The 25,363-nt window shown below is 38.0% G+C and overlaps 1 protein-coding gene across 2 annotated transcripts in view; it reads right to left on the bottom strand.

The window, feature by feature from the left end:
- FAR2 (fatty acyl-CoA reductase 2) overlaps positions 1 to 25,363 on the bottom strand; it is a 182,252-nt gene that overhangs the window by 41,747 nt on the left and 115,142 nt on the right. For both annotated transcript variants that reach the window (XM_070371261.1, XM_070371262.1), the window contains exons 2-3: positions 21,746 to 21,974; positions 2,689 to 2,864 (exon numbers count right to left, since the gene is read on the bottom strand). In XM_070371261.1, the coding sequence (XP_070227362.1) occupies positions 2,689 to 2,864; positions 21,746 to 21,934 (365 nt within the window). In that variant the 5' untranslated portion in view covers positions 21,935 to 21,974. The remainder of the gene's footprint in view (positions 1 to 2,688; positions 2,865 to 21,745; positions 21,975 to 25,363) is intronic.

Genomic DNA, 25,363 nt, shown 5'->3' with positions numbered 1-25,363 from the left:
TGTTGAGAAGTCATCTGATTCTAAATCAACTGGAAGGAAAGAAAATCACAATCCTCTGAATTTATAAAGGGACTTCTTAAGCAGCCATTAAAAGAATAAAAAACATAAATTAGGCATCTACCTTAAGTTAGAAAATTCAAATAAACTAGAGGAGAGCAACAGTGAATATAGAGTGATAAATATGTTTCTATTGCAAAGGTATAGGTCAGATATAAAAATTGATGTCAATAGAGAACAGATGAAGTTGCCAAGGGGGAGAGAGGTGGGGAAGGGATGAATTGGGAGTTTGGGATTAGCAGATGCTGACTATTATTTATAGGATGGATAAATTACAAGTTTCTAAAGTAAAGCACAGGGAACTATATTCAGTATCTTATGATAAACCATAATGGAAAAGCATATAAAAAAGAATGTATACATGTATATATGTGTGTATATATACAACTGAATCATTTTGCTCTACAGCAGAAATTAAAACAACATTGTAAATCAACTATACTTCAGTTAAAAAAATGATGTTAAAACTCTAAATTTTACCTAATAGAACACAAAGCTGCATAAACATATGGATATGATGACATTGAAGTAATTCTTTTTCTAGAAATATATGTTTAATACAAAATTAGGAAACCTATTACTCTAACTCAAAAAAAGAAAAAAAATATGTGATCATGTGTAAATATATATATATATAGAAAAATTTTTTAATGACATTCAATACCCATTTCCAGTTCAATTTTTATAATTTCACTAAAATAAGAAGAAAATTATTGAAAAATACATATACTTCAATTTGATAGCCTGTGTATACTTAATGGTGAAAAGTAAGGAGTACTGGTTTTAAAGTCAGAGTTAAGAAAAATGCTCACAATCACTACTGCTTAACACTGCTCTGAAGTTCCAGCCTTATAATTAGAGAGGAAAATAATAAATACCATCACTGCAAAGCCAACCACAAAAGCACTATCAGATTATATAACTGTATATCTGAGAAAAAACAGAAGCAGCTGGAAAAAACTGGGGTGAACTGGTGTTCACTTCTAAAAGTTACATGAAAAAATCGCTAGCTTTCCTGTATAGAAACAAAAATTAGAATCTGCAATGGAAGAGCAGCACATATTCAAAAAAGAACATTTAAAAGATATCAAATTAATAAGTAGGCTCTATATAAAGAAAATTATGAAACTTCATTAAGGATCATAAGAGAAAAATTGAATGAAGATATACATTGTTCTTGGGTAGGAAAAGTCAATGTCTAAATCATGCTATTTTTCTAAATCAATCTACATGGTCAAGGTAATCTCAATCAAACTCACAACCCTTAAACAAACTTGGCAGATTTATTCTAAGTTTAATCAAGAGGTGAGAAAAGTCAGGAAAATTCTTTAAGAAGAGAAAAATGTGTGTATACTTGCCTAATAAAATAAGAATAGTAGTCATTAAAATATTGTGGTACTGGAAAAGAAAGTCTAATTAATGGGATTTTTAAAAAAAAGGATTCAAAAAATAAATAAATAAAAATAAAAAATAAAAAGGATTCAGAAATAGGCATTTAATATACTATTTTATTTTAAACAAAAAATGAAAATAAATCATTTAATATATGTTGTTTAAAAAATAACCATCTGTTAATATTAAAAATATACTGTACAACACATACACATCACTCTTATTTTTATAGAATTTTCCTATTATTCTTTAGAGGTAAGTAAATTTTAAATGAGTCAGATTTAAATGTAAACATAAAACAATTAAAATACTAGAAGAAATAATGAAAAACTGTAAATAATAAAAACAGAGCTGAGGACAAACGATAAACTGTTAAAATATTTTGAGCCTTATAAAAGATGAGTTAATATGCTAAATCTTCCAAGAAGTCTTAAAATAGACCAAAAAAAAATTGTTTCAGGAGAAAAATAGGTGAAGAACACAAACAAGCATTTCACAAAAGAATAAACTGTCAATCAGCATTTAAACATTCTCAACCTTTCTGATTATCAAAGAAATAAAAACCAAAATTTGCAATACTATTTCCATTTTCATATTGACAATGATAAAAAGAATTAAAGAATTGTAATATGGTACTGAAATGAGCACTCATATGTCCAAGAACAGTGTAAATTCATACCACCTTTTTGAAAAGCAACTTAGCATTATATGTCAAAATATAAACTGTTCATAACCTGGACATATCTGGCATGTGTCTAATAATTCTACTTTTGGGAATTTACCTGAAGGGAAAAAATGTATATACACAGATGTTCATTGCAGAGCTGTTTATAACAGTGAAACATCTAAGCAATGTCCCTCAGTACAGAACTGCTTGAGTGTATTATATACATGTACAATGGGATGCCATGTAGTCACTACAAATTATAATAAATTATCAGTTGACAATGAAAGATATCTAAAAATAAAACTGAACAGGTTGCAAAAAAAACATCATTCCATTTTTTGGAGAAATTGAACATAAGGCTATTTTATTACAGATGCATAAAGAAAAGTTGAAATGGATGGTCTTCACAATATTAAATGGTTATCTGTGGATGGTAAGATTCTGGAAAAGATTTACTCCTTTGTTTTCATTGAGAATATCTCTTTTTTCAAAATAGAAATAATGAAGAAACATACACATATGTGTGCACACACACGTGTAATACAAGTCATGAAAGGGGCCTGGGACTGTACCTGAGGTGGTCATCGAAGCGCACGGTAGCGGCACAGTGGAAGATGATGTTTGTGTGGGAAAGAAGCTCCTTCATGTCCTCCTTGCTGATGGCAAAGTCATTCTGATTGAGGTCTGCAGAAATAGCTCGGATCTTCTCATGCACATTTGGACAAACTTCTTTGACTTTTTCAAACAGCTAAAACATATAAATCATCAAAGATCATCATCACCAGTAATGTTCTTATTTTCACTGATTTATTTCATTTTAATTCACAAAAACTGGTTATTAGTTGTAATAATATGACAGCCATCTGCTATATTTCAAGGTCATCTGCAATTCAAGGTCAACTTAGAGTAATTCTTGCTCCTCTTATTTTGATAAACATTTGGAAAAAGTTCCAGTGACCAGTAAGGAGTGTATTTTGAACTTTTCCTGGGTGAAGCAGTGGTAATAAGTCATCCATATCTTGCACCATCCTCTCTTCCCTTCCAAGACAGCTTCGTGTTTAAACATGGTGATTATTTCCATTTCTGCCTGGGAGATACTGTTTTCAGGGCAAACTCACCAGCCTTTATATACCTTGACAAATTACCAGCAAAATCACCAGCCTTTAAGAAGGTCTCATAAGCGCAGGTTCAAAACAACTTGGTTAATTGCATCAGATTAACAAGAGGACTTAGAAGCACAAAGATAATTAGGAAAAAAAACAAATTAAGCAAATTTGTAATGGGTAAAACAAATAAATTTTTTATATAATCTCATTTTAATATATAAATGGCAGTTATTGTCTAGTAAGAGGATTACATGAGCTCGTGTATTTTTTATCAGATTTTAATTGATTTTTTAATATTCTAATTTATTTATAAAGGGAAAAGGAAAGAGTACTGGCAGATATAGCTTTTATTACAATTATTCAGGTAAAACACAGCCTCTATTTTCCCTTCCACATAGAAGTTCTCAGGTTGAATTGGTATTTTCCATTTTCTTGGAAAATAACAATTTTAATGAAACCATCTTGGTTCCAATCTACTTTGATAAAATAAAACTTTATTGTAGTAATAGTTTGGTTTGTGAAAAGTAAGGGCAAGAAAAGTAAGGTTAAATGTTTAGAAAGGTTAAGAGCAGAGAAAATTAAGATGTGGTTTAATACTAATATAGTAGAGACAAACAATCCTCCTTTCCCTTTTAACTCCAAAAGAATGTTTTCATCTGTTCCTTGATCCTTAGCAGAAGGCTTCTCCTTCCTGCTAGAGATTTACCCCAGGCTTCTCTGCTGGGTAATAAGAAGCTGATTTCAGGTATTTACAGAAATCGTGTCTCGTTTGTATCAGGTAAGACCATGTTCAGAGGACATCCTGGAAATTTAATGAAGCCAACTAGGGAAGGGAATTAAATCCACATACTGACCTGGCAGGATAATATACATCTGTCCCCAAGCTACTATTTTTCTGCACTGTAGGACCAGCCTTTTTAATATTGTGTTACTATAATCCTGAAAATAATTCAAAAGTTAGGCCACTCTTCAATGCTTTTTTGACATCTAAGATTGATAAAGCATCTCAGGGACATTCTCAACAAAGGTCATTTAAATTCTTTTGAAAGACATTTAACAGCTCTCCAGTCATAAAAGTGAAGTCGCTCAGTTGTGTCCGACTCTTTGCGACCAAATGGACTGTAGCCTACCAGGCTCATCCATCCATGAGATTTTCCAGGCAAGGATACTGGAATGGATTGCCATTTCCTTCTCCAGGGGATCTTCCCAACCCAGGGATCGAACTTGGGTCTCCCACATTGCAGGCAGACGCTTTACCATCTGAGCCATCAGGGAAGCCATAATGGATCATAAGGATGTTAATATTTGCTTTCACAGTCGAACATTTTCCTTTGTGTTGTTGTTGTTGTTGAGTCATTAAGTCATGTCTGACTCTTTGCAACCCCATGGACTACAGCATGCCAGCCTCCTCTCTCTTCCACTATCACCTGGAGTTTGCTTAAATTCATGTCCAATGAGTCCGTGATGCTATCTAACCATCTCATCCTGTGTTGTCCCCGTCTCCTCCTGTTCTCAATCTTTCCCAGCATCAGGGTCTTTTCTGATGAGTTGGCTCTTTGCATCAGGTGGTCAAAGTATTGGACCTTCAGTTTTAGCAACAGTCCTTTCAGTGGATAATCAAGGTTGATTTCCTTTAGGATTGACTAATTTGATCTCCTTCCTGTCCAAGGGACTCTCAAGAGTCCTCTCCAGTATCAAAATTTTCTTTTGTAGTTCATGTTAATTATACAACAGACACAGGTTGGATTTTTTTGGATAAGTTTATGCCACATTTATACAGTTATCCTCCTTTTTAAACAACTGAATTTATAGGAGGCTCTTTCTGAGTCACGATAGATTTCATTCATAAGAAATCTATTTGAGGTTCTGTTGAGTCTGACTTTGTCCTGTGAAGACTTTTGGCTGCTTGAGAGCAAGACATGGAAGATGACCTCAGTGTCTACTTTTTTAGCAATGGGGCTGGTCACAGATGATGCAAGCTGCCATGCAAACATTTTCTGTTGCCTTTGGCTTTTATGATTATATTTTTTAAATTTTCTTTGGCTGTGCTGGGTCTTTGTTAGGGTATGCAGGCTTTCTCTGGTTGTGGAATGGAGGGGCTTCCCTAGCTGTTGCACTTGGGCTCTCATTGCCCCACAGTTGTGGGATCTTAATCCCCAACCAGGGATATAACCCAATCCCCTGCATTGGAAGGCAGATTCTTAACCACTGGACCACCAGGAAAGTCCCAGGTTTTTGAGACTTTAAAAGTCAGAGGATATTATTAAATTTTACTATACTTTCAGACCACCTGTACAATGTTGAACAGCACAAAGATACATTTACAGCATTACTGTTTTAGGAGATAATTACTATTTCTCCCAAATAAAGTCCTTTTGAAATAAAGGACTTTTGAAATAAAGTCCCAATCAACATCCTATTTATGGATTTATATTTTCAAATAAGAGGGGATATCTGAATGAACATAATGTAATTTAAAAAGAAGTTTAAGTATTCTGATTGAGGTGGTATTGATTACAATCCATTGATATAAATCATGAATTGGCTGCATCAACTGAAGCCACAGTAATAATTAGGGTCCTATTTTACTATATTAGCCAGGCCTGATAATATAACCATTACTAGATGGTCAATACTGAAATCAGATTGATTATTTTCTTTGAAGTCAAAGATGGAAAAGCTCTGTACAGTCAGCAAAACCAAGACCGGGAACTGACTATGGCTCAGATCATGAACTCCTTATTGCCAAATTCAGACTTAAATTGAAGAAGTTAGGGAAGACCACTAGAAAACGCTGGTAGGACCTAAATCAAATCCCTTATGATTATACAGTGAAAGCGACAAAGAGATTCAAGGGATTAGATCTGATAGAGTCCCTGAAGAACTACGGATAGAAGTTCGTTACATTCTACAGGAGGCAGTGAGCAAGGCCATTCCCAAGGAAAAGAAAGGCAAAATGGTTGTCTGAGGAGGCTTTACAAACAGCTATGAAAAGAAGTGAAAGGCAAAGGAAAAAAGTAAAGATATACCCATTTGAATGCAGAGTTCCAAAGAATAACAAAGAGAGATAGGAAAGCCTTCCTCAGTGATCAATGCAAAGAAATAGAGGAAAACAATAGAATGGGGAAGACTAGAGATCTCTTCAAGAAAGTCAGAGATACCAAGGGAACTTTTCATGCAAAGATGAGCACAATAAAGGACAGAAATGGTATGGACCTAACAGAAGCAGAAGATATTAAAAAGAGGTGGAAAGAATACACAGAAGAACTGTACAAAAAAAGATCTTCACGACCCAGATAATCATGATGATGTGATCACTCACCTAGAGCCAGATATCCTGGAATGTGAAGTCAAGTGGGCCTTAGGAAGCATCACTACAAACAAAGCTAGTAGAGGTGATGGAATTCCAGTTGAGCTACTTCAAATCCTAAAAGATGATGCTGTGAAAGTGCTGCACTGAATTTGCCAGCAAATTTGGAAAACTCAGCAGTGGCCACAGGACTGGAAAAGGTCACTTTTCATTCCGATCCCAAAGAAAGACAATGCCAAAGAATACTCAAACCACCGCACAATTGCACTCATCTCACATGCTAGCAAAGTAATGTTCAAAATTCTCCAAGCCAGGCTTCAGCAGTATGTGAACTGTGAAATTCCAGATGTTCAAGCTGGATTTAGAAAAGGCAGAGGAACCAGATATCAAATTGCCAACATCCACTGCCATCGAAAAAGTGAGAGAGTTCCAGAAAAATATCTACTGCTTTACTGACTATGCCAAAGCCTTTGACTGTGTGGATCTCAGCAAACTGTGGAAAATTCTTCAAGAGATGGGAATACCATCCACCTTACCTGCCTCCTGAGAAACATGAATGTAGGTCAAGAAGCAACAGTTAGAACTGGACATGGAACAACAACTGGTTCCAAATCAGGGAAGGAGTACATCAAAGCTGTATATTGTCACCCTGCTTATTTAACTTATATGCAGAGTACATCATGAGAAACGCTGGGCTGGATGAAGCACAAACTGGAATCAAGATTGCTGGGAAAAATATCAAAAACCTCAGATATGCAGAAAGTGAAGAAGAACTAAATAGCCTCTTAATGAAACTGAAAGAGGAGAATGAAAATGTTGTCTTAAAGCTCAACATTCAGAAAACGAAGATCATGGCATCCGCTCCCATCACTTCATGGCAGATAGATAGGGAAACAGTGGAAACAGTGACAGACTTTATTTTTGTGGGCTCCAAAATCACTGCAGATGGTGACTGCAGCCATGAAATTAAAAGACACTTGCTTCTTGGAAGAAAAGCTATGACCAACCTAGACAGCATATTCAAAATCAGAGACTCGACTTTGCCAACAAAGGTTCTTCTACTGAAAGCTACGGTTTTTCCAGTAGTCACGTATGGATGTGAGAGTTGGACTATAAGGAAAGTTGAGCGCTAAATAACTGATGCCCTGGAACTGTGGTGCTAGAGAATACTCTTGAGAGTCCTTTGGACAGCAAGGAGATCCAACCAGTCCATCTTAAAAGAAATCAGTCCTGAATGTTCTTTGGAAGTACTAATGCTGAAGCTGAAACTCCAAAACTTTGGCCACCTGATGCAAAGAGTTGACTCACTGGAAAAGCCTTGATGCTGGGCAAGATTGAAGGCAGGAGGAGAAGGGCTCGACATAGGATGAGATGGTTGGATGGCATCACCGACTCTATCCAGGAGTTGCTGATGGACAGGAAGCCTGCCATGCTGCAGTCCATGGGGCTGGTTGGACCCGACTGAGCTACTGAACTGAACTGATAATATGACTTGCCATAGTCAGGAATGGGCTTCCCTGGTGGCTCAGATGGTAAAAGGACTTTTAATCTGAAATCTCAGCATATGGCTATAGCTTCTAACAAAATAATACTCATTAAATGTTGGCAAAGCCTAGAGTGCTAGAGACTGCAGCCAACTGCCATGCAACAGGTCAGTGCTTTTCAGAATGTTATCCCCAAGTGAACTGCACTGAAATCAGTAGATATGCATCTTAAAAAATTCCTGGACCCCATACCATGCTCACAAAGTAAGAAATTACTGGGCCCTGCCCAGGAGTTTGCATTTCACATCAGGTTTCAAAGTTGATTTTAACTGATCCCAAGCTGAGAACTTCCTTAGTTGCATTGTTAACACAAATAACTGATGAACAACTGTGTATGACTCATTTCCCTCTCAACAGCCCAGGGCAGTTACAAGAGATCAGTGGTTTTCAAACTGTATAGGCAAAAGAAAATTCTAGGGGCCAATTAAAAATGATGCCTCTGTTTCTGATCCTGCCCACAGCACCAACTGTCTCACTGTTTAAACTGTTCACTGAACCCAGGATAGGCAAGGTGCAAGTTAAGAGGCTGGAAGAAGACTCGAGGAGCCAGAGAAACTGCAGACACATTTATTCTCTCCTGGCAGATGCTGCAGCCGTAGCAGTAGACACACTACATTCTCTCCTCCCGTGGCTGACCCAACACAACAGACACAGCAGTGATGCAGCAGTAACACCACCGTGTTCTAGTGAAATGAAGTGAAGTGTTAGTCGCTCAGTCATCTCCAACTCTTTGGGACCCTGTAGACCGTGGCCCACAAGGCTCCTCTGTCCATGGAATTCTCCAAGCAAGAACATTGAAGTGGATTGTCATTTCCTTCTCCAGGGATCTTCCCAATCCAGGAACCAAACCTGGGTCTCCCACATTGCAGGCAGATTCTTTACTGTCTGAGCCACCAGGGAAGCTGCCACATTCGAGGTGGAGCTCATAAATGCCTAGAGCACAAAGTACCTCATGACCAAGAGAGTGCCTTGTGTGGCACATGTGCAGTGTTATAAATGATCTCAGCTGTTACATAGTCATTATTTATAAAATGTGGGGTGAGAGGGCCTGAACATGTCATCTTGGCTAATTTGTTCTCTCCCCACAATGCCCTTACTCCACCCCCAGAGATCTTGACTCAGTAAGTTTGGTATGTAACCAAGAGTTGTATTTCTTAACCATCTCCATAGATAGGTCTGATGGTCCAATACCTTACTTAGAGAAACACCGACTCCAAAAATTCATGTCTGTTTTAAAATTCTGCACTTAAATTCCACCCTCTGGTTTGTAAACTCCTTGATTCTTCTTTTATCACTTTATGCTTGACAGCACCCAGTTCATTGAAACAACTCAAATTTTCCTTGTTAAATTGAAAGTAATTACTCTAAGAATGGGCTTTCCTGATGGCTCGGATGGCAAAGTATCTGCCTGCAATGCCAGAGACCTGGGTTCAGTCCCTGGGTCAGGAAGATCCCCTGGAGAAGGAAATGGCAACCCACTCCAGTATTCTTGCCTAGAGAATTCCATGGACAGAGAAGCCTGGCAGGCCTCAGTCCATGGGGTGGCAAAGAGTTGGACATGACTGAGCGACTAACACTTTCATTCTTCACTGTAAGAACAGTAATAGAACCATAAATGAGAGTTTGATTCCTGAAATTGGTTACCAGCTCTTTTGTGTTGGTGGGATAAAAGACAGCAGGTAACTACTGCTAAAAGAAGACTCAAAGTGATCTATGGGTCCTCTGTATTAACTGCCAAGGGTAGGGGATATGGAAAGGCTCAGAGCAGACCCTTTTCTTTCGTAATGATGACAAGATTAAAAGACAGACAAAATGATGCAAATGGATCATCAATAGATATTAGCTCTTCTGAAAGTTGTTTTTTTTTGGAGGGGTAAAGTCGGGGACAAAACATCAATTAAAGGCAAAAAATAGGTGGAATAAAAATGAGCTAAAAAATATAATTTCAAAAATTTTATTGAAGGCCCACTAATAAAGAACTTATTCATTGAAGGCCCACTAATAAAGAACTTAATATAATTATTTTAGATTCTAAGAGTTCATCATCTTCCTTCTCATATATTCTTTAATGGCACAGGACTAAGAAGGTAAAGAGTTGAATAACTACTTGCTATGTTTGAACACTCAAGAATGCTGCTTTTTCATTTTAGTAAACCATGCTCTTGATAGATGGAAGATACATTTATGTGGTCACTGAAAGATAATAGCTGGGAGATGATCTAAACATTTTGAACTGATAATAAAGCAATACATTTTTCTTTTTTTCATTTCACATATGATATTTTACATGTTTCAGTGCCATTCTCCCAAATCATCCCACCCTCTCCCTCTCCCACAAAGTCCAAAAGACTGTTCTATACATCTGTGTCTCTTCTGCTGTCTCACATACAGGGTTATCGTTACCATCTTTCTAAATTCCATATATATGCATTAGTATACTGTATTGGTGTTTTTCTTTCTGGCTTATTCACTCTGGTTCTTAGAAAGTTTAGGAGTGTTTCATTGATTTGACATTACACAGACAAGTATTTCTCTTTGAATTTGTTTTTTAAACATGAGAGACTATTTTGGCAATAGTTACTTATAGCCCAGATGCAAGAGACAAACTTGAAAATCCTAAGAAAAAAATTCACAGAAAGAGAAATTTGGGGGTTCAATAAACTGAGGTATGACTTATATGGCCAAATACTAAGACTGCATTTTTATTAAAAACAGGACTTGGGCAAAAATTGAGGGGCATGACATTTATATAATGCTTCTGAAACAAAGTAGAAGCCCTGAACTTGGACTTCTACAGTCAATTTCTTATCCACATGATCTCACTTGGGAGGCATCTAGTAGGTTACTACCTTCTAAAGGCTACTTTAGGTTATCATTCTTTTCTAATCTTGAGAGGTTTTGATCTTTATTCAGTTTACTGATTCCTCTCTTCAAATACAACTACTATTTAATCACAATAACCCACCAAAATTTGCTTAACATTTTTATTTTGTAAAAAAAAAGGGGGTGAGTCTCTTAAAATAAAGGGCAATCTCTATGAAATATCTGGTATCCCAATGAAAAGGAGAGCCTGGAACATTTATCATTGAAATTTTAGAGTGTTGAGTTAAAACAAGTCAATGAATTTTATAAGTCAGCTCTTGAGCAAGAAAGACTTATTTTAAAAGGATATATATATAATCTAAGTTGAGTACAATTAAATACAAATAAGTACGTGTAAATTAAGACAAAAAACCCATCATACCTAATGTAAAGATTCACAAAATGTTAGAATTTTGCTAGTTCACTGCTAACTTCCGTAAGATATAAAGGATTAACCTATAAGTTTTTACTGCTTTCATGAGAACTACTCTCTAGGACCACAAAGCAGTCTTAAGCATAGTACTATGGTTATCAAATTTTAGCATACAGTAGGGTTGCTTGAGAAGTTGTTTAAAAAGACAAAAACCCAGATGTACCACTCTTAGATATTCCGACTTAGATATTCTGAGTTGAAGCTTGGGCAACTGTACTTTGTACAGGCTTACTAGGGACACTGATACACACTGAAGATGAGAACCATTGCTGTATTAGAAAGATCCTAATTTGGATTTGGCTCTTTGGATTCAGGAAGGCCAGAGTTTGAAGCCTAGTTCTGCCATTTATTAACTATGTGACTGGGGTAAGTTACTCATTTCTTGGGGCCTCGGTGTCTTAGTGTACATGTTTATCTAAAATGTCAATCAAAGGACTGTAACACTCTATGATCTCAGAGAACTAATAATTTGAATATATGCTGCTATTCTTTCTTTTCTACTATTTTTTTCCAGTTTTATTGAGAAATAATTGGAATACATCACTATATAAGCTTAAGAGGTATAGCATGATGGTTTGATTTACATATACTGTGAAATGATTACAATAGGTTCAATTACTATCCATCTCCTCATAGAGATAACAATAAAAAGAAAGAAAAAAAGGAACAAAAATATTCTCCTTGTGGTGAGAACCCTTAGAATTTACTGTTAACAACTTCTATATCATACATATTCTGCTATCATTGAAAACAATTTTGCATTTTGCAAAATTATAATTCACTTAAGAATCTGTAATAAATGCTAGAGGTGACTCAGTTGATCATCCTGTTCCCACATCAAAAGCCACTTTCACAGAGTTCTTTCAGAATAAGTACCTGGTTAGAGGAATTAATTTCCTAGGGGTGGTAAAGCAATGCAGTGGAGAAAAAAATAGGCTTTAGAGATAAGAGAACTGCATTTAAAATATGCTTTACCACTTCCTTGGTACTTCCTTGGATAGGTGACAACTTTCTTGGATTAATTTCTTATCTGTGTTGCAGCAATAAGGCATACCATGAAGTTTTGTGAAGATTAAATAGGGTAATAAAAGTCAGATACCTAGCATAGTGGCTACGACTTAGTAGGTTTCTAATAATAGGAAAACTTCTCTTCTGTTTCCATCAGAAATACTCCACTTCCAAAATGTGCTAATCAGACAGTATGCATGTGTATTTGTGTGTGTTGGGTCACCCAAGGTTTCTGATTATGCCATGTGATCTATATATCTCTAAAAACTGAATATATTTCAGAGTCATGCTGAATCCTGTGGCTTGGTGACTTGTGGAGTGAAGTCAGTATAGGCAATATGAAGCTTTTAAGAAAAAGACAATATGACTGGAAGAAATTTTAAAAGAAGGAAAGAAGTTGGACATGTGAAATCATGCTAGTGATTGAATAAACTAGTGAATGGTATTGTAAAAGAAAACAAGAGATTGAGAAATAAATTACTTCTGTTTCTGGGACCTTAAAGAAGACAAAATTGATTTTAAAAGGCTTTTTGGGTTTTTTTTCTTAAAAGGAAAGAAATCACCCATAGAAGGGAGGTTTAACATGCTTCAACTAATTTGAGTTGAGTAACTATCAAACTGAGAACCAGTTATACCCTTTCAAAAGTATGTGTCTGTTAATCATGGGGAAATTTTAATTCCTGGAAAGGTTATATTCCCTCTGCTGCTAAGTCGCTTCAGTCGTGTCCGACTCTGTACGACCCCATAGATGGCAGCCCACCAGGCTTCCCCGTCCCTGGGATTCTCCAGGGAAGAACACTGGAGTGGGTTGCCATTGCCTTCTCCAATGCATGAAAGTGAAAAGTGAAAGTGAAGTCACTCAGTTGTGTCCGACTCCTAGTGACCCCATGGACTGCAGCCCACCAGGTTCCTCTGTCCATGGGATTTTCCAAACAAGAGTACTGGAGTGGGGTGCCATTGCCTTCTCCAATATTCCCTGTAGTTGTCCCAAATTTATAAAAGCCCCTTGCTTTTTGCAGGATCATTAGTTTCTTAGGAAAAATAAAATATAGTAATGGAACAAAACTGACTTTGGGAATTTTAAATACAAACTTTTTTTTAAAATTGTCTTTGCTTTAAATAGAGATCTAACAGAATCATTAATATCATCAGAAATTCATGTTCTGAAAGTTGTGAACAAGCAACTTTTACACAGGGTAGCCTGAACTGAACATGAAAATGCTATTCTTCCTTATGAAATTCTATGCAAACTAACAAGGAACTTTTATATTAGATGAAATTAACTTTTCTGTTGTAGGAAGGAAGGGTGGAGCCACAGTATGTGTGGTGTGCTGTGCTGTGCAAGTTGCTTCAGTTGTGTCCGACTCTGCGACCCTATGGACTATAGACCGCCAGACTTCTCTGTCCATGGAATTCTCCAGGCAAGAATACTGGAGTGGGTTGCCATGCCCTCCTCCAGGGGATCTTCCTGACCCAGGGATCAAACTTGCATCTCTTCTATCTCCTGTATTGGCAGGTGGGTTCTTTACCACCAGTGCCACCTGGGAAGCCCACTTTTCTGTTGGGTGCTTCTTAATAGTAGTGATGTCAGAGTGCTGGTCTTTTCTTTGCAGATGTTATTTGGTAGAAGTTATTTCTTTAAATGCATTATTTTTCACCTGAGGGATCTAATGTCTTCTAAAAACTACCAGTGATAGTTTTGCAAAAGGATCCAATAAACTATTTCATGGAATGTTGCTATCTTCTATTGTCTTAAATCTAATCAGTTCTATGAACCAAGGGCCCCATGTGTGTCCCAGAATAATTCACTATCCAAAGCTCTCCAGGGTATTTCAAAGTAGGTTTATCTTAAAGGTGCTGAAAGCTTATTGAGTAATCACATTTTTCCAGAGAAGTTGACTTGAAATATCCAGTGCAACCTGCCAAGCTCTGCTTTTGTTTATAAATCCACTTCCCAGTGACATAATACAGGATAGCCTTTCCCTGGAAAACCCTGAATTTTGCCTGATCTTCTCACATGCTGTATTCTAAACCTGGCAGCATCTCATCGTAACCCTTGCCTTACCTAATTACTATAGCTTAAGAGGAAAAGCCCAACCATTTCTGATATTCTCTCAAACATCTTTTTTTTTTAGATTCCAACCTCACTCTTAATTAACTACCTCACTCAATATAAATTCATCTACTTGTGGTTTTATTTTTCAGATATGGATATTGTCTTCTTGATGTTTTTTTAAAGTTATTCAGAGTAGGTTATGACCAACTTAAGATCCTAAATGGATATAAATGGGATATCATTGTTATACAAAGGAACACATCTTTAGGGCACTAAAAAACCTCAAAATGCTCTCAACATTCACAACTGAATGATTTATTTGCAATCAATTATCTGTTGTAGTGGGAAAGAATCATGTCTTGTTAAACAAAGCCATATTCTAGATAGCAACATAAAATAAATTTCACCACTGAAAATTGTTTTTCCTAGCTGGAAAGCTGGATGGTTCAGCTACGTGGGCACATTTTTCATAATAAGAGACTAAGCAGGCAGCTTGGGATTCCTGGCAACCCATAAGTGGGCCTGTAGTAAGCATGTCCACATGTCAACACTGGAAATTTGGCTTATTTCCTCTAGAAACTCCACAGATTTTGTAAAAGAAATTAGGAGATCTTTCTTAAAAACAATGTTATAGACTTAGAATCATATTTTTAATCAAAAGTAAATCAAACTAGTTTATTCTGATAAAGTCTCAAAACTAAACATCAACTGAACTTATAGCTGATTCCATAATTTTAGAAATTTGTGATTTCTTTGCTGCCTTATTTATTTACCGTCTTAAAAAGTGGGCTTTTTCTCCCACCATAAAAATACAACATTTTCATTGTGATTGTACTTAGAGAGTTCTTTTGGAAAATGATTATTGTTCTGATTTTCTACTACAAAAGACAGTACTTTTTTCCCTCACCATGAAAATACACATACTCATTATAATCTGAAACTAAAATTAATCCAAGATCCCATCAGCATTTATTTAGGGTCATTACTTGAGATTATACTGGATGTTATTTTGCATATTTTTTGGTTCTGAATGTATTATAAGCACTCTCTCATATTATTTAATATTTTATAAAATATAAACTTTAGTGCCTGAGTAACAGTCCAACACATCTGTGCACCTTTCCTCTACCGTGGGACATTCAGACTGGTTCCACGTTTGCTATTCTAAGTAATACTACAATAAATATATATTTTACAGTACTTATATATATATGTCTGGTTGTTTTTTTTAGAGTGCCACCTTATCTTTGTGAGAAAGTCCTCAAGAATCTGTCATTAATTCAGATAGATTTACCTCAATTGATGTGCTCCTTTAAATGCTCTGAAAACACTCAAGGAACTTAGTCACATGTGAAGAAACTGATCCTCTTTTTTGATTCTCAAGTCCCAGTCCTATATGACCAAATAGTTAAAAATAACCTTCTTTCCAAAGCATTCCCACTTAATTGTCTCCCTGTGAATGCATGGAAACAGGAAGTGAGAGGTGGTTGCTATCCATACCATGAAAGAAAAGGAATGAAACTGATGAACGAATTTTAATAGATAGAGGGACAGGCTTTTAATAGATAGGCTGGATCATATTTCCTCTGAATACAATGGGAATCAAAGGCAAACTGGTAATGTTTTTATTTATTATGTTTTAAAGAAAAGTTTCCAAGCCTCGCACACTCGATACCATTAATCTACTTTTAAGCACACTGTATTACTATTAATATAGCTCAGTAAGAATTCATGCATCACGTGTGACAGGAGACAAGTACTACTTAAAAGTGATACCAGGTCTTTCTTGGGAATAAGGCATGGGTACATTTAAATCACTCTATCTATGTCCAAATGAAGTTCAATGGTAGACTCTAGACTGGGTCTTGATTCATAGAAGATATTTAATAAAAATTTGTAAAATCAGAGGCCTTCCAGAAGAAATTCTAACCCATACAGGAAAACTTTTCTGAATAAAAACCTAGGGTAAGAGTAGTCTCACAATAGAAGTAACAGACTGGTCTGAAGAACTGGAATACTTTAAACTCATTCATTGAACAAATTTGGTTGATTACCTGCAGAGTGTCAAGTGAAAGTGAAAGTGTTAGTTGCTCAGTTACATCAACTCTTTGCTACCCCATGGACTGTAGCCTACCAGGCTCCTCTGTTTATGGAATTCTCCAGGCAAGAATACTGGAGTGAGTTGTTTTCTCCTTGGGGCTCTTCCTGACCCAAAGATCAAATCCAGGTCTCCTGCACCAAAGTTGTCTGTGTATATTTCTTTAAATATAACCCTATATTGGAAAGTTGGTTGTGGGGTCCCAAATGTTTGGAATAACCAATTTGCACTGTTTCCCTCCAAAGTCTAACCAAATAGAGGAAGATTAGACTTCATATGGAATATTTTCACTTTTTAGTGAAATGCTGCAAAAATATTAAACTACATTAGTCTCTTTTTATGAAGCCCAGGCCCTGTCCTTCTATCTGACCATATAAGTCAAAATTTGTGGAAGTACAAGTAATGCTTTTGCTACAAAACCAGAAATAGAGATGTAAGAAGAAATGTCCATATTTCAATATTTCAATTTCTTGAGCATTTTGGTGCTATAGTAATTGTTCACTTTATACTCATTTATACATATCTTCAGTAGTGTTACTATAACAGCAAAGTCTCTTCAAGACAAAGGAAAGATTTTTTAGTGACAAGGGAAAAATACCTTTTATTCTGGGGTTGAATTTAGGAGCCTGTGTGAAGGAAGGCTTAGCAAGGTGGTGAGACTGACTGCTTACAAGAAACTAAGTTTCTATGCTGGATTTGATTCTATTAGGGCTATCTTGAAAGATTTGGAGAAAATGTTTTAAAATTGCAACTAGAAGACAACTGCTGGACTAGAAATGGAAAGTCCCGAGCATTGAGGAATTTAGCAGATGACTGCTGAATGTAGTTTTTTCTTGGTTTTAAGATATCACCAAGTTCTCTCTTCCCTGTAGCTCAAATGGTAAAGAATCTGCCTGCAATGCAGGAGACACGGGTTCGATCCCTGGGTCAAGAAGATCCTCTGGAGAAGGGAATGGCAATCCACTCCAGTATTCTTCCCTAGAGAATCCCATGGATGGAGGAGCCTGGTGGGCTACAGCCCATGGGATCACAAAGAGTCAGACACAACTAATCGACTAACACTACGCTACGTTCTCTCTGCATTGGAGATGACAAATGTATGGGTATGCTTTGGATCAGTTAAAATACAAAGCTGAGGGGCTTCCCTGGTGGTACAGCAGTAAAGAATCAGCCTGCCAGTGCAGGAGATAACAGGTTGGATCCCTGATCCAGAAAGATCGTGCATGCAGTGGAGCAACTAAGCCCATGAGCCACAACTATTGAGACTTTGCTCTAGAGCCTGGGAGCCACAACTACTGAGCCCACATGCTGCAACTACTGAAGCCTGAATGCCCCAGAGACGTGCTCCACAAGGACAAGCCACCGCAGTGAGAAGCCCATGCACTGCAACTAGAGAGTAACCCCTGCTTGCTGCAACTAGAGAAAAGCCCATGCAGCAATGAAGACCCAGCACAGCCAATAAATAAATAAATCTTTAAAAATTAAAAAATACCACAAAGTATTATTTTATATTTTACATTAACAAAACACAGAGAAATTTATTTTTCCTTGTCAACCCATATGTCAGCTTGGATCTCCATATCCCTAATTTAAGATTCTCTGTGAGATTATTGAGAATTTCCATGTGGCCAGTGACAGGCTAAGATCTGGAGTTTCTGAACAAATTAGTATATGGCATACCTCAGGCCACACAGGTTGGTTCAGAAATTGATACATAACCTAACCCTGACTGATGAGATGTAAGGCAAATTTTGCTGAGGGTTTCCAGAAAAGAAGTTCCATCAATCTCGAAAGACAGCTTTAGGGAGAGCCAGCTCTCTTCATTCAAAGATTGTCATATATGTACGTGAGTAAAGTATTATCATCCCATTTTACAGATAAGGAAACTAAGGCTCAGTAAAGTGTATATCTTGCACATTGTCCCAAGGTTTATAATCAGTAGTGTGGAGATTCAAACCCAGATCAATCTGCTTCTGAAGCCCATGCTCTTAAGCACCATCAGATAGCAACAGATAGCTCCCAGGTGATACTGATGCTGCTGGTTGGGAGACCACAGTCTGAGAGCCACTCTTTATAAAAATTAACAGCTGACAGTTATAAATAGCCCAATAGTGAGAACAGGGCTAAAGGTTTGCAAGCCAGTTTCACAAATGTTATTAATAGTATAATCAAGAGTTCCATAACAAAAGTAATGTTTCAGAGATATCAAACACAGCACATTGAATGTAACAGGTGTGGAGACTGGGCTGACCACAAGATTCTCTGCCACAATATTTATCTAGAAATTCATAAGCTGACTACAAAGCTAAATGTGTGATGAAAACAAAGTCCATCAGGGATGTATAGCTGAGCAAAGCTGTATAAGAAGAGAGATCTGTGAGTTTCTTCTAGATTTTGGTTTAATGACACATCAGCCTTTTATTATTATTATTATTAAGGACCATTAGTTACAACACAGTCGTACTTGCCCTGGAGCCAGATGGGGGTAGGGTCTCTAAAGTCTAACTCTCTTATTTACTATTACCTTTGGTGAGCTTATTTATTAACTGTGTGACTTTTGGTGGGCTTCTCTGATGCCACAGATGGTAAAGAATCTGCCTGCAATGCAGGGAACTGGGTTCAATCCCTGGGTTGGAAGTCACAAAGAATTGGACACAAGTGAGTGACTAAGCACAGATCTTTGGTAATTTAATACTTCTGGTCTCACTTGTCTCATCTATTAAATTTGGATATTAATAATTCTAACTTCACAGCATTGTTGAAAAATCAATGAGATAAGACATGAAAGGGGCTTCCCAAGAGGTGCTAGTGGTAAAGAATCTGCCAGCCAATGAAGGAAACAAGAGACATGGGTTGGATCTCTGGGTGGGGAAGATCTCGTGGAGGAGGCTATGGCCACCCACTCCAGCATTCTTGCCTGGAGACTCCTATGGACTGAGGAGCATGGCGGGCTATAGTCCATGGGGTGGCAAGACATTTAGTTAAACACGACTAAAGTGACTGAGCACGCAAGTCATGAAAAAGCCATTGAGTAATGTCTGCCATTTACTAAGTATTCAGTAAGTATCAGCTATTATTACTTGTCCCAAAGCCGAGTTAGGCCATGAGATACAGGAGACACTTTTGTGCTTCTCTTGATGATGGTTTATACAAAATATCATGCTGGTAACAGCAGATAAAATATAGTCATCAAGCTTACTGGGTGTCTATAATGTGCTGTGCTATCAGATAGACATCTCTGTTAGATGTCAGCAGGCCTAAACACTGGAAAGGAGATTTTGTAAAAAATTCTTATTTAAATCTTCCTTTTGCTAATCTTGTACATTCCAGACACATATATTTAACTTCTATGGCAACCCTACGAGGTCAATGTTTCTAAACATTGCAAGCTGAAGGGTAAGAGGTATAAACTGACAACAAATTGATAAAGTGTTTCATACCAAAACTTTCAAATATATAAATTAAGACATGAGGTGATATATTCATAATTTTGGAAGGGAGTGAGAAAGTTTGGGACAAGGCAGTGGCACCCCACTCCAGTACTCTTGCCTGGAAAATCCCATGGACGGAGGAGCCTGGTAGGCTGCAGTCCATGGGGTCACTAAGAGTTGGATACGACTGAGTGACTTCACTGTCACTTTTCACTTTCATGCATTGGAGAAGGAAATGGCAACCCACTCCAGTGTTCTTGCCTGGAGAATCCCAGGGACAGGGGAGCCTGGTGGGCTGCCGTCTATGGGGTCGCACAGAGTCGGACACGACTGAAGCGACTTAGCAGCAGCAGCAGCAGAGAGAGTTTGAGACGCAAATGCTCATTCACACATGTATTTCATTTGCATGTTTTTCCCTTAAAGGAATTTACAGGATAACAGAAGTGGGGTAAGAGAAATGTCAAGTTATCATAGATAAAGTATACAACTTGCAGCATTTAGACAACTGAAGGTATTACTGTATGGCTACCTAGTAATCATATCTGTTTATATTAATAATATGATATGATATAATATGTAAATAACTCTTCAAAAATTTCGAGGAAAGCTACCCTCAATTTAGAAGAAAATCAAGGAAGAGTTTGGATGAACTTGTGATAGATTTGAAGCCTGGCGAGTCCACTCACTTATTCCTTGGAAGAAAAGTTATGACCAAAAAAAAAAAAAGTTATGACCAACCTAGACAGCATATTGAAGAGCAGAGACATTACTTTGCCAACAAAGGTCAATCTAGTCAAAGCTATGGTTTTTCCAGTGGTCATGTATGGATGTAAGAGTTGGACTATAAAGAAAGCTGAGTGCCAAAGAATTGATGCTTTGAACTGTGGTGTTGGAGAAGACTCTTAAGAGTCCCTTGGGCTGCAAGGAGATCAAACCAGTCCATCCTAAAGGAAATCAGTCCTGAATATTCATTGGAAGTACTGATACTGAAGCTGAAACTCTAATACTTTGGCCACCTGATGCAAAGAACTGACTCACTGGAAAATACCCTGATGTTGAGAAAGATTGAAGGCGGGAGGAGAAGGGGATGACAGAGGATGAAATGGTTGGATGGCATCACCGACTCAATGGACATGAATTTGAGTAAACTCCGGGAGTTGGTGATGGACAGGGAGGCCTGTCATGCTGCAGTCCATGGGGTCGTAAAGAGTCAGACATGACTGAGCAACTGAACTGAACTTAGTCCACTTGGAGAGTTTTATCATTTTGATTCTTACTTGGTAATGTGCAGAATATATTTAGATTATCTGCTCATTTGCCCTGGACAGGGTCTAAGCATTCTTTCCCCTTTTAAGGGAAAACACCACAGATTTCTTTTTTTTTCCTTCAGGAAGTTTATTCAGTTACAGTATATTTTCCATCAAAGCCCCCTTCCCATGAGGAATCTCAAATTTGACCTCATTTTCTCCTTTATCCCACCAGCATATTCTAATCCAATCAAGAGCTGGTTTCAACACACAGCAAATTAGGGAAAGGGCACAATGGCTCTTTCAAAGTGAAGTGAAAAAGCTTTTCAAGGTTCTTTTTCCAGTTAAACACCTTCCAGAAATGAAAGATGTTTCTTGCATTCTACCATAGATTTCCATGACCTGTTGGTTGCTCTCTTGTTTTGTCTCCTCTCCTCTATCCACCCAGATATTCTGGGTCCCATCTGCAGCTGGGGCTATAAGGGAACACTGTAGTGAGTCACCATCCCCCAAGACTCTTCCCATAAGGCATACCTTACTGTCTAGGATCTGGAAAACCCTCTGCTGCAGGGTCTGGCCCTGCTTGGGCCTCACCAGGATGTAAACGACTTTCAGGTCTGGGCTGGTGCGAAATAGCTTCTCCATCAACACTTTGCCCATGAAGCCCGTGGCCCCAGTAATGAGAATGGCCTTGCCACCATAGAAAGCTGCAATCATGGACATGGTTCTTCCCTTTGTCTTCTATAGCTTCAGAAAGAGGTTCCTGAAAAGAAAGAGAAGTAACAGAAGATTACATTCTCAGAAGTGCTAAAATGCAGTCATTAAAATGTTGCTGGCATTTCCAGGAGTTTTGAAGACAGGAAAGGGTCAGATGGAGTGATAGCATTATGGTTTATTGGCAACACAATTCATTGCAATCAATATTTATTGAGATTAATCTCTGCCTGACATCATGCCAGCAACTGTGGGCAAGAAATGAGTAAGACGTGGTTTCTGCTCTCAAGGAATTGCTTGTAGCCTAATGGAGGAAACAGATTCCTAGAAACTATTAAATATTATATGGTAACTCTAAAACCAAAGAAAGCACAAAGAAAGGGTACATAGCAGGATCTGGAAATCTCAGGAAGGCCCCTATAGAGGGTGAAACCAGTGGTCAAACTTGAAAAGAGATAAGGACTGGGGTAAGGGCATTCCAGACCAAGGAAGGATCAAAAGCAAAGGTCCAAGGTGTGGTGTAGGATGCTGTATGGAGAAATAAAACAAGGAATTCAGTGTAGGAGAATATAATTCATAAGGTTAGGAGTAGCCCCAAACCTGCAACACCAAAGATGAGAACAGTTATCAAATTTTAAAACTTATGATGTAATTTTTAAATTCGGTTGCAGTTTTATTTTATTTAAACAAAAAAATTTTTTATGTGGACCATTTTAAAAGACTTTATTGAATTTATTACAGTATCAATTCTATTTTACATTTTGGTTTTTGGCTGTGAAGCATGTGGGATCCTATCTCTGGGACTAGGGATTAAACTCACACTCCCTGCATTGGAAGGTGAAGTCTTAACCACTGGACGCCAAGGAAGTCCCTCAGTTGTAGTTGTATTTCAGTTCAGTTCAGTCACTCAGTCATGTCCGACTCTTTGCGACCCCATGAATTGCAGGACGCCAGGCATCCCTGTCCACCACCAACTCCCGGAGTTCACTCAAACTCATGTCCATCGAGTCGGTGATGCCATCTCATCCTCTGTCATCCCCTTCTCCTCCTGCCCCCGATCCCTCCCAGCATGACAGTCTTTTCCAATGAGTCAACTCTTCGCACGAGGTGGCCAAAGTATTTGAGTTTCAGCTTTAGCATCAGTCTTTCCAAAGAACACCCAGGACTGATCTCCTTTAGAATGTACCGGTTGGATCTCCTTGCAGTCAAGGGACTCTCAAGAGTATTCTCAACACCACACTTCAGAAGCATCAATCCTTTGGCACTCAGCTTTCTTCACAGTCCAACTCTCATATCCATACATGACTACTGAAAAAACCATAGCCTTGACTAGACAGACCTTGTTGGCAAAGTAATGTCTCTGCTTTTGAATATGCTATCTAGATTGGTCATAACTTTCCTTCCAAGGAGTAAGTGTCTGTTAATTTCATGGCTGCAGTCACCATCTGCAGTGACTTTGAAGCCCCCCAAAATGAAGTCTGACACTCTTTCCACTGTCTTCTTTCACTTTCATCAACAGGCTTTTTAGTTCTTCTTCACTTTCTGCCATAAGGGTGGTGTCATCTGCATATCTGAGGTTATTGATATTTTTCCCAGCAATCTTGATTCCAGCTTGTGCTTCTTCCAGCCCAGCATTTCTCATGATGTACTCTGCATATAAGTTAAATAAGCAAGGTGACAATATACAGCCTTGACGTACTCCTTTTCCTATTTGGAACCAGTCTGTTGTTCATTTATTTAGAGAAAATCATTTCCAGGAGCAAATCTGGTGGTGGGATGCCAGATGCAGCACTTGGATGCTGGGACTTCTGAGAAAAAGCACTCCACATTATAGAAGTGCAACCAGAAATGTTTGGTCTTTAAGCCTGGCCTCAAGATTGTTGATTGGAAGCAGTGGAGCTTTGAAGGAAGCAAGGCCATAGTGTGGGAGCAGACCTTCCTTTCTGTCCTTGACTGTGCTGCCTGCAGCCAATTCTTGGCCATTTGTGTGTATCTGATACAACACAACTCCAGGGACTGGCCTGGATATCAGGGCTAGTAAAGAAGAACAAAAAACAAGTGAAAAAGTCAACACCCTGCCTCTTTAGCTCCAGCCAAGTTAACTCCAGTGACTTCTTAACAAATAATGACTTGTCATGCTGTTGTTCAGTCACTAAGTCATGTCTGACTTTGCAATTCCATGAACTGCAGTATGCTAGGATTCCCTGTTCTTCCCCCTAGGAGTTTGCTTAAACTCAGGTCATTGAGTTGGTGATAACATCCAACCATCTCATCCTCTGTCACTCCCTTCTCCTCATGCTTTCAATTTTTCCCAGCATCAAGGTCTTTTCCAATGAATTGGCTCTTCACATCAGGTGGCCAAAGTATTGGAGCTTCAGCTTCAGCATTAGTCCTTTCAGTGAATAATCAGGGATGATTTCCTTTAGGATTGACTGGTTTGATCTTCTTGCTGTTCACAGGATTCTCAAGAGTCTTCTCAAGCACACAATTTGAAAACATCAAATCTTTGGTGCTCAGCCTTCTTTATGGTCCAAATTGGTATAAATTATGGTCCAATATGGTATAAAAGCAAAAACAATACCCAGCTGTGGATGTGACTGGTGATAGAAGCAAGGTCCAATGCTGTAAAGAGCAATATTGCATAGGAACCTGGAATGTCAGGTCCAGGAATCAAAGCAAATTGGAAGTGGTGAAATGAGATGGCAAGAGTGAATGTCAACATTCTAGGAATCAGTGAACTCAAATGGACTGGAATGGGTGAATTTAACTCAGATGACTATTATATCTACTACTGCGGGCAGGAATCCCTCAGAAGAAATGGAGTGGCCATCATGGTCAACAAAAGAGTCCGAAATGCAGTACTTGGATGCAATCTCAAAAATGACAGAATGATCTCTCTTCGTTTCCAAGGCAAACCATTCAATATCACAGTAATCCAAGTCTATGCCCCAACCAGTAATGCTGAAGAAGCTGAACGGTTCTGTGAAGACTTACAAGACCTCTTAGAACTAACACCCAAAAAAGATGTCCTTTTCATTATAGGGGACTGGAATGCAAAAGTAGGAAGTCAAGAAACACCTGGAGTAACAGGCAAATTTGGCCTTGGAATACGGAATGGAACAGGGCAAAGACTCATAGAGTTTTGCCAAGAAAATGCACTGGCCATAGCACACACCCTCTTCCAACAACACAAGAGAATACTCAACACATGGACATCACCAGATGGTCAACACCGAAATCAGATTGATTATATTCTTTGCAGCCAAAGATGGCGAAGCTCTATACAGTCAACAAAAACAAGACCAGCAGCTGACTGTGGCTCAGATCATTAACTCCTTATTACCAAATTCAGACTTAAATTGAAGAAAGTAGAGAAACCACTAGACCATTCAGGTGTGACCTAAATCAAATCCCTTTTGATTATACAGTGGAAGTGAG

Source organism: Bos mutus, chromosome 5 (genome assembly GCF_027580195.1).
Source record: "Bos mutus isolate GX-2022 chromosome 5, NWIPB_WYAK_1.1, whole genome shotgun sequence".
In the NCBI taxonomy this organism is placed as follows: Eukaryota; Metazoa; Chordata; class Mammalia; order Artiodactyla; family Bovidae; genus Bos; species Bos mutus.
This window is presented reverse-complemented; position numbering and strand designations above follow the sequence as displayed.